Genomic DNA, 12,932 nt, shown 5'->3' with positions numbered 1-12,932 from the left:
AACTTACCTCTTATTTAATGTGTTCCTGCTTAATGGTATGTAGGCATATGGATCTAATTTACCTTTCTTCTTCATATCTATGAACGAACGACGATTTTTCTACGTTGTTCGATTAGAAATACTCTCTGAACGACGAATAAGTATGTCCCATCCCTAACAAATGAGAGAATTTATCGAAAAAATTAATTATGACATGTCTAAATTCAAAATTGAAAATTTTTTGAAAACACTAAATTTTTTAGAAAAAAGCAGAAAGATGAATGAAAATTAATGAACTAAACATTTTATATAGATGCAGAAGGAAGATGGTTGTGTTTCCTTCTTAATTCCACACATATTTCTTGTCCATTAGTTCAAAATCGCGTAAAAAATCAGAAACAAAAAGGAAACAAATAACTGAAAGTCTGTATACACAAACATTGTTTTGACATGTCTCTCTCTCTCTCTCTTTAATTTTGAAAATAGAAACATATAAAAATATATTGAAAATACAAAATTATTCAGAATTTATGAAAAAAATGAATGAAATGTGTGTAGTTAAATATAGAAGATACATTTGAAGGAAAGTCTATTGCTTTTCCTATTCAATTTATGTATAATTTATGTGTTTTCGGTTTAAATTTTCGTTCGACAGGCGAACAACGTAATTGAAACGCTCTTGTGAACATGACATTAACCTTCAATAATAACACAACGCCGTCAAAAGTAGGCCCTGATTTTCATTTATCGCATTTTCAATTCAAAAAGAAAAATTGTTCATACCGGTCGTTTTTTCAAATTGTTTTCTTTCTTTTCTTTAAATATGTCGCGTAGAACCGTAAGTATTTATGATAGTGTATAATAGTATAGTATAAACAATAACTTTTCTTTTCTTGCAGGGATTAATTGTTCAAATTGTGACAACAATTAAAACATGTAAGAGAGGGCACCAAAAGAAAAACTCAACAACAACCAAATCCTTCGAGGACTTCTATTGTCCGAAGTGCCAGGAAGTAAAGATGGAGGGACGGCGCCGAAAGCCAAAGGAGGAGGAACCGAAGAAGTCCGAGGACGTTATTTTAATTGTGGACTCGTCGGATGATGCGGATGATGATGTTGACGAGAAGCCATGTTTCAGCGGAGCAGCTGCACTGCAACAGCAGCAACAACAGCAACAACACCTACGTGAGGTGTCCCGCCAGCTGCAGGTGCTGCAACAACAACAGCAGCACCAACAACAACAACAAGACCAACAACAACAAGACCAACAACAACAACTGTTGCGGTCCTCACAGCAGTTGGATCTATGTTCCGGGACCGACGCAAGGAACACCTTGCCCAAGGACTGCTACATCCCCAACACAGGAACCAAAGTATGTATATCTATCCCCTTTCATCTTCCTTCACTATCCTACACCTATCCCTATCATTTTTCTCCTAACTGAACAGACAACACCGGCCTGTCTGTTCAGCCTCCTTCTCATCTGCGCCGGTGACGTCGAAAGCAATCCAGGTCCAAAGCAATTTGTGTGTCCGGTCTGCTCACGGCAGGTCACCCGAGGATGCTCGGTGATGTGCAACTCATGTCTAGAATGGACACATCTCAAATGCTCAGGACTCAGGAAGGCCCGAGACTACACCAACGCATATAAATGTCCACCTTGTGCAAATCCTACCACAGCACCATCTCCATCTATTACTCCAACGTCCCATACCACACAAGCTATCCCCCCTTCCCCTACCACCACCCCTTGCACGTCATCACAACTAACACATAACCCTCCGCCAACCCCCTCACCCATCTCACCCACATCAGAACTAACCCACAATGCACGTAACCTAACAAATCCCCTAACAACCCATAACCCAATTTACAATTCAAACCATAATAACAATAACGATGTCAGATCAGGCTGCAGGATGTGCAACAGAGCATTTACCAGGGCCGCCCGCCCAATCAAATGCTCTGTCTGTCACACCGAATCACACCTAAGATGTTCTGGCCTTAGGAACTCAGCCCTACACTCCCCTGACTTCATCGGCCCCTGCTGTCGAAGATCCCCATCGACACGGCCACACACACCCCCTTCAAACAATCCAATAAGTCACCAACCCGCTGCAATCCCCCCCGGCAATAATACATCACTGACAAACGCCAACAATGCTCAAGGCATAAAAATCCTTCAGTGGAATTGCAATGGGCTTGGTCGGAAAATAACAGAAATCACTAACTATATGAATAAGAAAGACATTCCTCTCGCCGCGATCCAGGAAACCAAACTATCAGGTAGGAATAATCTAACAAGATCATCTTCCTACTCTGTACACAGACTGGACAGAAACAGAGACGCAGGTGGTGGAATAGCCTTTGTAATTCATGATTCTCTTTCCTACAGACCACTGTCACTAAATTCATCGGACCCCCATCTGGAGATTCAGGGAATAGCCATCTCATCTGGGGAAAGTGAATTAAAAATTCTAAATGTCTATATCCCTCCAGACTCAGTCTGCCAGACAGGTTACAAACCAGACATCACCCCCTTTCTCCAAGATGAGAATACAATCATCATGGGAGATTTCAATGCACACCATGATAGCTGGTACTCTGAGCTAGGCTGTGACGCCAGGGGAAACATCATTGCGGAACTGGTTGATGACACTAACTTCTGCTCCATAAATGAGGAGCACCCTACCCGCATCACTGCCTCCTGCCGCAGCTCCCCTGACGTAACACTAGTCAGTGCAAACCTAGTCGCCTACACCTCCTGGCACGTAGATATTGCATTGAATTCCGACCACCTCCCCATAACAATAAAAATATGTCTAACGGAATCAACATCAACATCTGAGAAGAGGACCTTCATCAACTTCAACAAAGCTGACTGGGAGCTATTCAAAACCCTGACGGAAACTGAGTTCGCGCGAGCACCACCACCCACTTCGGCCCCAGCAGGAGAAAGGTTCTTCAGGCTCACACTCACACAAGCCTGTAAGAGGTGTATCCCAGCCGGGCGAATCAAAGAGATAAGACCCAACTTCCCAACGGAAGCCGGTAAACTCGCGGACCTCAGGGACTCCATCAGGAAAACCAACCCATCGGACGCCAGAATCAATGACCTCAACAAAGAGATAGATAAATTGGTCTCAAACCACAAAAGAGATATATGGAGGAAACACCTAGAGGAGTCGGATCCAGGCACTAAACGCCTCTGGAATACGATCCGAAACCTCTCAAACCCAAGGCGGTCCGACAACATACAAATCACATTCGGTGACAATACACCCAAAACAACAGCGAAAACAGCAGCAGCCTTCTGTAGGCAATTTGTTGAACAACCACCAACACCAGACCGCGAAAGAAGAAGACTACGCCGATCCTCCCGTGCCCTTAAGACAGATACGGACCCAGCCACCATCACAACGGATAATGTGCTTACAAAAATTAAAGCCGCCAAGAGCTCCACAGCAATTGGTCCGGATGGCTTGGCAACGAAGATGCTAAAACACATTGGTCAACATGGTGCGAACTATCTTGCATGTACATTTAACCTTTGTATTAGATCCTTCGAGGTCCCGGACATGTGGAAGATAGGAAAGATAGTCCCAGTCCTAAAACCGGGTAAACCAACTCACTTAGGGAACTCTTACCGACCCATCACCCTCTTATCCCCTGTTGTAAAGATCCTTGAGTCCATCCTCCTACCGTACTTCACTGAGCACTTCCATCTGGCCGAACACCAACATGGCTTCAGAACCGGGAGAAGCACCACGACAGCCCTCAGTGAAGTCACGACCAGGATCACGGAAGGACTCAACAGCAAGAGACCACATAAGAGAACTATACTAGTGGCTCTAGACCTATCCAAGGCATTCGACACAGTTAACCACACCACGCTCCTAAAGGACGTTATGGAGACTTCCCTCCCTAACCACCTTAAGAGATGGCTGGTTAACTATATGGCTGGAAGACAATCGTATGTAGAATTCAGAGGACAAACTTCCCCCCCCAGGAAGAACAAGCAAGGGGTTCCTCAAGGGGGAGTCTTGTCCCCACTGCTCTTCAACCTATATGTGTCAAAGGCCCCGGACCCACCAGAGAATATACATTTAATATCCTACGCAGATGACTGCACAGTCATGACCACTGGCAGGGAAATCCCTGAACTAGAGTCTGACCTTAACAGATACCTGCCCTCCCTAAAAGACTTCTTTGAAGGCAGAAATCTCCAGCTATCTGCCCCCAAGTCCTCAGCCACAATCCTCACGTCATGGACCAAAGAAGTCAACGCGCAATTAAATGTACACATCCGCGGACAGACGATCCCTACGATTAAGAACCCCAAAATCCTGGGTGTGACTTTCGACAATCTACTTTACTTCAACAAACATTCTGAAGTAGTAGCAGGAAATGTGGGAAAAAGAAATAAGATCCTAAAAGCATTAGCTGGCAGCACATGGGGTAAAGATAAGGAGACCATTATAACAACCTACAAGGCCATTGGGCGCCCCCTCATGGACTACGCTGCCCCAATATGGTCGCCCGGCCTAAGTGACACCCAATGGGGAAACCTCCAAAGGGTCCAGAACACCGCACTACGCATCGCAACGGGATGCCACTCCAAAGCACCCGAAAATCACCTCCATCATGAGACAAAACTCCTCCCGGTAAAAGACCATTGCTCCCTTCTCACAAAACAACATGCAATCAAATGCACCAAACGAGACCATCCGAACCACGTAAGCATCTCCAGACCCCCCCTCGGAAAGAGATATTCCAATCCGAATCGACTTCCGAAAAGAACTCCCCAACCTCCCCCGTACCCCCTTAGACCCAACTGTTGATGACATTCGCACGGCACTGAAACAGGTCCACACACAAATGGTCGAGGACCAGATATCTAAATACACATACAGTGTTGTGCTAGGTGGGCGCCCCCCTCCCATTCATGAGGATGAGAGGACATTACCTAGGGAAACCAGATCGATACTATCCCAACTACGATCTGGGATCTCTAGGTACCTCAATAGTTATCTCTCCGTCCTGAATCCTGAGATAATGGATACATGCCCCAAATGCGGCCAAACACCACACATCACTCGGCACCTCTTCGCGTGTCCTGCAAATCCGACGAATCTGACACCGGAATCACTGTGGACCCATCCAGTCCTGGCGGCTCGCTTCCTAGGGCTGGATGTGGATGCCAATCTATTAACTTCAAACTTTCTTCTTTTCTTTTCTTTCTTTCTTTCCACCGATACTACTTCACCTGTAGGGGTTACAACAACAACAACTGTTGATGCCATTGGAGCCATTGGACGCACAAATGGAAATGGGTGAGCAAATGGCTGCCCTCGACATACAGATGTCGGAAGAGGAGGAGGAACGACTCCTCAATGAATGAAGTTTAATGTATCTTATAAATTAAATGAATGAATTAAATAAAAAGTAATAAGTGTACTAACACTCGATGGAATGGAAGTACTATTTTTTGAAGATATGAAGCGTGTAGCATACGTCTTCCAAATACACGGTCTTCATTCTGATTGGGAACTTATATTAGGCATTCGAGTTTTTTATGACGGAGCTACCGCGATAAATATCAAAAATACTACGCATGAAGTATTAAATATCGCCAATAGCATAAACGCTACAATTGTGTTGAACGTTTTAGATTACGGGGGAGCAAATATGAAATTGCTGCATAGGACATTAAACGGATCGTTTAATGAAATTGTGCGAGGGTATATAATACCCATTGCACTTGATTTGATGCATATAATAAGCACATTGACTATAACCTTCGCTAAAAACGCAATGACTTTCAATAATACTGAAATATCTATGGACCTTATAAACCGTAAACTTCCATGCGTAAGAAATGATTATGAGTTTCGTTTATTTAAAATAAAATATTATGCCTCACTCTATAATCAGGAAGTTGTAGACTCACTTGCACACTCCACTAATCGTACATATGTTCAAACAAAAAACTTTATAAGAGGCATGATAAATTTAATAGAGTTAATACAAAATGAGGAATCTTATACCTTAAATCAGAAAATTTTAAAATTACAAAGATTTATTCTATTTTTACGCAATATTGAGGAATACACAGCTAGGCCTTGGATAAAAACAATGGAGAATATCCTTCTCATATGGGAAACATATGGTGATATTCCGCTAAAAAAATTAACTACACATCATAATGTCGAAGCGTTAATTTATAACATTCGACATAAACACAATTTCACGCCAACTGATACACAAGCATCATATTTGAAGTATAGATCTGATGCTGTCATAAAGTACACACGTAGTTTAGATAGAAAACTACTGTGGTCTCATATATTTGAGAACAAATTGCCATCTGACAGGCATTTAGAAAATTTTGCATAAGTTTTTAATTTCAGAGATACTTTTGGAAAATGACAAGCGAAGCTATTCAATTGCTTAAAGAAAAGAAAGAAAAGAAAGGATAATGAAACAAAGGAAAAGAAAGCAAGATTAAGGTAAGTAAGATACAGGTAAGTAAAGAAAGGTAAGTATAGAACGGTAAGTAAAAGTAATAAATAGTACATGTACGAAATCGAGGGGATTTCAACTGTCCATTCGATTTCATTTGACGTTTAAGCAATGGAGTTGACAGTTGAAATCGAGTGGATTTCGTAAATGTTAAGCAACCCTTTCAATATCTAATTTCTTATTGATTGAAGCTGCCAGAAGAAGCAAACACAAACACACACAGGCATCCAGGACGTACCATAGTATTTTGCAATTCCATTCATTGTGTTGCGATTGGGCTAATCTCTTTGGCATGTCTTTTGATATGTCGAATCCCATTGCGTATTTGGATCCTCTCAATTGCAATTTGAATTACCACATGGTCTCACTCATACGGGACCAACTGAATGAATATCTTTATAATGCTGAGCTAGCGGATTTAAAATTGTAAGTTGGAAATAAGTCAAACGGAATAGAAGTAAGATGGACGTTAGGAAAATAGGGAAATAGCTAACTCGTTTTTGTTTGTTTAACAGTGGCAACATATGAGAGAGTCCTTGCGTATGCCAAAGAATTTTTTTCTCGGCTACACACAGAATGTTTTATCCAACAGCTAGCTATTCCCTATTATTTGGAAACTGATCCAAATACAAAAAATAAAGGCGAGACACGAGATGAGCGCATCAATGAATATTTGGAATATAACACTGGATCGAAAGGTGTAATGGGTTTACGTGAAGGCACTGCTTTGTTGGTAGAAGGTGGCACCGCAACATTGGTGGGTGACAGGAAGGGAAAGCTATTCAGACCGTAAGTACCAGTACCTTTACTTATTATTACTTAATTTCATATAAATTTTTGTTAGTTTTAACATTAAGTGCTTTAAATGTTTACGTACCTGATTGTGGGTATGGCAGTCGTACCCATACTGTGATACTGATTGATGCCAACAATAAAATGCACTTTATTGAGGAGACAATGCGTAGTCAGGATCCCAATGGCGAGTGGTGTAGAAATCACATTGAAAAACAATTTCCATTTTAAATGAAAAATTGAGATTTAATAACAACGGACACAATGAACTTAGCATTAGTGTAGTATTTTTGCATATTTAGGCAGGCAGATTGATTGCTTTTGAACTCAGGCATTTTTTCTTTGTATTAATCTTAAGTTACCAATTTGAGGTGCTGGTTACCTGACAAAAGAGCCCAATCTCTTTATGTCTTTAGTGTTATTTGTTTGTCAATTTGTCACATCTTCACATAACAAGTTTAACAGTAGTTCCGAAATCATTGCTCAGGTCCACTTTTCGTTATATGTATTGATATATGTGTTTTTCGTTTATTCAAAACAAACTTAACTATTAATATAATTCATCTATATATATATATTATGGATGTAGCTTTATAAAAGAAATCTATATAAATCTTATTTTTTTCTTTCGACTTCATTGCAAATAAATATACAAACTGTGTGGTTTTTTGTTTTATTTTAAAACAAAATGTTTTGATTATTTCTTGTATCCTTTTGCCACTTTACTTTTAACACCCTTGAGGGCACCTTTGCGGGCTGCATTGACAATATTTTTAAATGTACCAGCATGTTTGGCGCGTTTCCTAAAAGAAACAACAAGGAAATTATTTTCAAAATAAAAAATTCAAAAAAACAAAAACTTACCTCTTATTTAATGTGTTCCTGCTTAATGGTATGTAGGCATATGGATCTAATTTACCTTTCTTCTTCATATCACCCTTGGCCTTTTTATTCGAGTATTCTGTTCCAGTGTGTTGTGATTTGGAAGATTTACCCGACTTGGCTGAGTAACCTGATTTCATGGACACAGCATCACTGCTGCCAGCCAGAGGTCTGTGAATACCCTTACCACCGGCTGTATAACGAGAGGCGGAAGTTTTGCCAGAACGCATACTCATGGAGTCGCCAGCCTTACGTTTGGATTTGGGTGCAGCACCCAATTCTTCTTCTGCAAGAAAGAAAGAAAATAATAATAAATAATAACACTCATAAGATAATAAATTTAAATTTTATTAAAATTTGGCTTAACAAATCCACGTTAAAATTTTCTTAAAAAAAATCCACGTTTTTATTTTCCTAATAAAAAAAAAATGCGTTTAAATTTTCTTAAAATTTCTCTTAAAAAATCCACGTTTTTATTTTCTTAAAAAACTGCGTTTAAATTTTCTTAAAATTTCTCTTAGAAAAATCAAGTTTAAATTTTCTTAAAATTTTTCTTTGAAAAAATCCACGTTTAAATGTTCTTAAAATTTTTGTTCAAAAAAATCCACGTTTAAACAATTTTTTAGTAAGCCCACGATTATTTTTTTTTTAAAAAATCCACGTTTAAATTTTCTTAAAATTTTTGTTTAAAAAATCCACGTTTAAACAATCTTTTAGTAAGCCCACGATTAATTTTTTTTTAAAAAATCCACGTTTAAATTTTCTTAAAATTTTTGTTTAAAAAATCCACGTTTAAATTTTCTTAAAATTTTTGTTTAAAAAATCCACGTTTAAATTTTCTTAAAATTTTTGTTTAAAAAATCCACGTTTAAATTTTCTTAAAATTTTTGTTTAAAAAATCCACGTTTAAATTTTCTTAAAATTTTTGTTTAAAAAATCCACGTTTAAATTTTCTTAAAATTTTTGTTTAAAAAATCCACGTTTAAATTTTCTTAAAATTTTTGTTTAAAAAATCCACGTTTAAATTTTCTTAAAATTTTTGTTTAAAAATCCACGTTTAAATTTTCTTAAAATTTTTGTTTAAAAAATCCACGTTTAAATTTTCTTAAAATTTTTGTTTAAAAAATCGACGTTTAAATTTGATTAAAATTTTTGTTTAAAAAATCCACGTTTAAATTTTCTTAAAATTTTTGTTTAAAAATCCACGTTTAAATTTTCTTAAAATTTTTGTTTAAAAAATCCACGTTTAAATTTTCTTAAAATTTTTGTTTAAAAAATCCACGTTTAAATTTTATTAAAATTTTTGTTTAAAAAATCCACGTTTAAATTTTATTAAAATTTTTGTTTAAAAAATCCACGTTTAAATTTTATTAAAATTTTTGTTTAAAAAATCCACGTTTAAATTTTATTAAAATTTTTGTTTAAATTTTATTAAAATTTTTGTTTAAAAAATCCACGTTTAAATTTTCTTAAAATTTTTGTTTAAAAAATCCACGTTTAAATTTTCTTAAAATTTTTGTTTAAAAAATCCACGTTTAAATTTTCTTAAAATTTTTGTTAAAAAAATCCACGTTTAAATTTTCTTAAAATTTTTGTTTAAAAAATCCACGTTTAAATTTTATTAAAATTTTTGTTTAAAAAATCCACGTTTAAATTTTCTTAAAATTTTTGTTAAAAAAATCCACGTTTAAATTTTCTTAAAATTTTTGTTTAAAAAATCCACGTTTAAATTTTCTTAAAATTTTTGTTTAAAAAATCCACGTTTAAATTTTCTTAAAATTTTTGTTTAAAAAATCCACGTTTAAATTTTATTAAAATTTTTGTTTAAAAAATCCACGTTTAAATTTTCTTAAAATTTTTGTTTAAAAAATCCACGTTTAAATTTTCTTAAAATTTTTGTTTAAAAAATCCACGTTTAAATTTTCTTAAAATTTTTTGTTTAAAAAATCCACGTTTAAATTTTCTTGAAATTTTTGTTTAAAAAATCCACGTTTAAATTTTCTTAAAATTTTTGTATAAAAAATCCACGTTTAAATTTTATTAAAATTTTTGTTTAAAAAATCCACGTTTAAATTTTATTAAAATTTTTGTTTAAAAAATCCACGACTTAATTTTCTTAAAATTTTTGTTTAAAAATACACAATTAAATTTTCTTAAAACTTTTGTTTAAAAATCCACATTAAAATTTTCTTAAAAAATCCACATTAAAATTTTCTTAAAAAATCCACATTTAAATTTTCTTAAAATTTTTGTTTAAAAATACACAATTAAATTTTCTTAAAATTTTTGTTTAAAAATCCACATTTAAATTTTCTTAAAATTTTTGTTTAAAAATCCACATTAAAATTTTCTTAAAATTTTTGTTTAAACATCCACATTTAAATTTTCTTAAAATTTTTGTTTAAAAAATCCACGACTTATTTTCTTATTTTCTTAAAATTTTCGTATAAAATACCCACGATTTAATTTTTTCAAAATTCCATTTTTAATTTTCTTAATTTTTTAGAGAGTTGTCGTTTTTTTAAGTTTTTGTATAAAAATCCAAATCGTCTCAAAAATTTTTAAAAATTTTCTTTAAAAATCAATTAAAACACCCACTAAAATCTTCCACTCAAAAATCCTTTTAAAATTCACAAATTCGTTGCCCATCTATAACTCCTAAAAATCCTTATAATAATCCACAACTTACCATCACTGGAATCTTCTTCCATGCCACGTTTAACCGCCTTGGAACCATCCATTTCATCATCACCATCGTCATCATCACTGTCATCTGAATCACTGTCACCGCCACCACCACCGCGCAAGGCTTTATCATCAATGATAAGGCGACCATCATCAGCAACTTTAAAACCACGATTGGGATCTTTGGATTTGGTTTTTGTACCACTCTTATCTGTGGCTGCTGATGGACGGTTGGCTAAATGAAAATAAACAAAAAAAAACAATATTAAATTAGAAATATTTCCAAATTCTGTTGAACCTACTTAAAACATTTCCAATTGATTTGATATCAGCCAAATCAACAATATCCTCTGGATCTTCACGTATATAGGTATCACGATCTTTTTTCGATTTCGATTTATCATGGGCAGGTGTATCATCTTCATCCATATCTTCGGGTAAATCAGAATCTGAATCCGCCAGAATGTCATCAATACTAAAATAAAAAAAATAAGGACATTAACATTTTATATCAAGAGAAGAACGTAAGAACAGATGACTTACGTAACACTCTTCTTCTCCAGGCCGCTAACAAACTCTTCTTCCGAAGCATCATCATCACTGTCTTTGCCAGCCTCTTCAGATTGTTTCTTGCGATTATCACGTCTCAATTGTTTGCGTATCTTGCGTAGGCGGCGATGTGTAACTTCATCATCACCGGGTACAAATTTGATCAAGTCCTCAGCTGTAAAACGCTTGCACAATTTCTTTAACAAATAACCAATTTGTATGCGACAATAACGTTTGGTATCCTTGACCATGGCTGAGAGGGATTTCATCTGCAAAAACAATTAAGAAATATTAGTCAGAATCTGTCACTTATATCATTTAAAACCACTTACAATTGTCTCCAAATGATTGGCCACTAATGGTGTGGGCATAACCTTAATAAATGTAATAAGGAAGGCCACAGATGCCTCCGCCTGAGATCTTGATTTCTGTACCAGAAATACAGCAATTTGTTCCATAATAAATTCCAAGGTGCTAACTGTCAAATGTTTTCCATGTGTTGCCAATACTGTACGGAAAGCCAATATGGTATTGGTTATTAGCGATTCATCGCCTGCAAAGCCGGCCGTTAAGATATCCACAAAATCATTGAGTTTTTCAGCTTCTTGATATACATTTAAAATCAATTTCAAAATCTCTTCGGAAACATTTTCTTTTCTCGTCGAGAATTCTTTGTAATTTAGTATGGCTTCTGGTAATGTTTTGGTAACGATTTTATCGCTATAGGTAAGACCTTTGCGGGTTTCAATTAGGATTTTCAAGCATCTGAAATGGAGAAAAGAAAGGGATTAGAATAAGCATAGTAACAAATATACGTTTACTAAGGTCTTTGAGGGGTTTTAATCTTTTTGGCTCTTAAATGTCCTTAGAAATCCATCTTTTATTGCTCCTAACCATCTTAAAAAGTTCAAGGTTGTGGACCTTTATGCCACTTTTAAATATCATTAAAAATCTATGTTACGAGTCTGTTTGGTTGTCGCTCTTAAAAATATTGAAATATGGAAGTTTTCCATATCATCCTCCCCTTGAGACCTGGTCAGGAAATTTGGTTTCCTACTTACTTCAAACGTGCTGCCTGACACACTGCACAGCTGGTGGTGAAGGCCTCGATGAGCACCTTTTGTAAAGCCACCAAATTCTTTCTTGTGAATTTTTGACACGAAGCTGCCTCTGAAGTTAAAATGTCACGCAATAATCTAGGGAATTTAAACAACATTATTACAACAACAAACACCAATCAAAATCTCTCAATTCTTACTCATAGGTCTTGCGCTGTTGTTTCTTCAACTTCTGTTCATCTTTGGTGACCAATTTAGATTTTTCATTTTTCATTAGAACGGGAACAATATAGCTTTCAAAGAACTCCTTGATAACTTCACAAGTTTGGAAGAGTACTAAGGCAGCGGTAATATCAAATATTGAATCATATTCGAAGGTGCCGACAGGTGTGGCCTGCAGTTGTTTATTGGCTGTTTCATAAAGTTCCTTTAGCATATCACCAGGGGTTTTGGTCAAATACAAC

The 12,932-nt window shown here is 36.0% G+C and overlaps 2 protein-coding genes across 8 annotated transcripts in view; one reads left to right on the top strand and one right to left on the bottom strand.

Annotated features, from left to right (window-relative positions):
- The window catches only part of LOC141398875 (RRP12-like protein), a 116,207-nt gene that overhangs the window by 362 nt on the left and 102,913 nt on the right, over positions 1-12,932 (bottom strand). For 6 of the 7 annotated variants that reach the window (XM_073976627.1, XM_073976628.1, XM_073976631.1 and 3 more), the window contains 7 exons: positions 12,669-12,931; positions 12,472-12,606; positions 11,743-12,175; positions 11,405-11,679; positions 11,164-11,336; positions 10,866-11,096; positions 8,159-8,462 (listed from right to left, as the gene is read on the bottom strand). In XM_073976627.1, the coding sequence (XP_073832728.1) occupies positions 8,159-8,462; positions 10,866-11,096; positions 11,164-11,336; positions 11,405-11,679; positions 11,743-12,175; positions 12,472-12,606; positions 12,669-12,931 (1,814 nt within the window). Of the gene's footprint in view, positions 1-7; positions 154-7,379; positions 8,098-8,158; positions 8,463-10,865; positions 11,097-11,163; positions 11,337-11,404; positions 11,680-11,742; positions 12,176-12,471; positions 12,607-12,668; position 12,932 lie in introns of all 7 variants that reach the window. The other variant, XM_073976634.1, reaches the window with a different exon arrangement.
- LOC141398878 (uncharacterized) lies at positions 265-5,617 on the top strand. Its single transcript, XM_073976642.1, has 3 exons — positions 265-817; positions 879-1,352; positions 5,253-5,617. The coding sequence occupies exons 1-3, from the start codon at positions 803-805 to the stop codon at positions 5,379-5,381; spliced, it is 618 nt and encodes a 205-aa protein (XP_073832743.1). The 5' UTR covers positions 265-802; the 3' UTR covers positions 5,382-5,617.

The sequence above is a fragment of the Musca autumnalis genome, unplaced genomic scaffold (genome assembly GCF_047663935.1).
Source record: "Musca autumnalis isolate F117 unplaced genomic scaffold, ASM4766393v1 scaffold_3, whole genome shotgun sequence".
In the NCBI taxonomy this organism is placed as follows: Eukaryota; Metazoa; Arthropoda; class Insecta; order Diptera; family Muscidae; genus Musca; species Musca autumnalis.
This window is presented reverse-complemented; position numbering and strand designations above follow the sequence as displayed.

Excerpts from the sequence above, each read along its gene's own strand:
- LOC141398878 (XM_073976642.1), top strand. Across the intron at positions 1,353-5,252 it reads TCCCCAACACAGGAACCAAA|GGGTTACAACAACAACAACT; the intron begins GTATGTATATCT and ends CTTCACCTGTAG.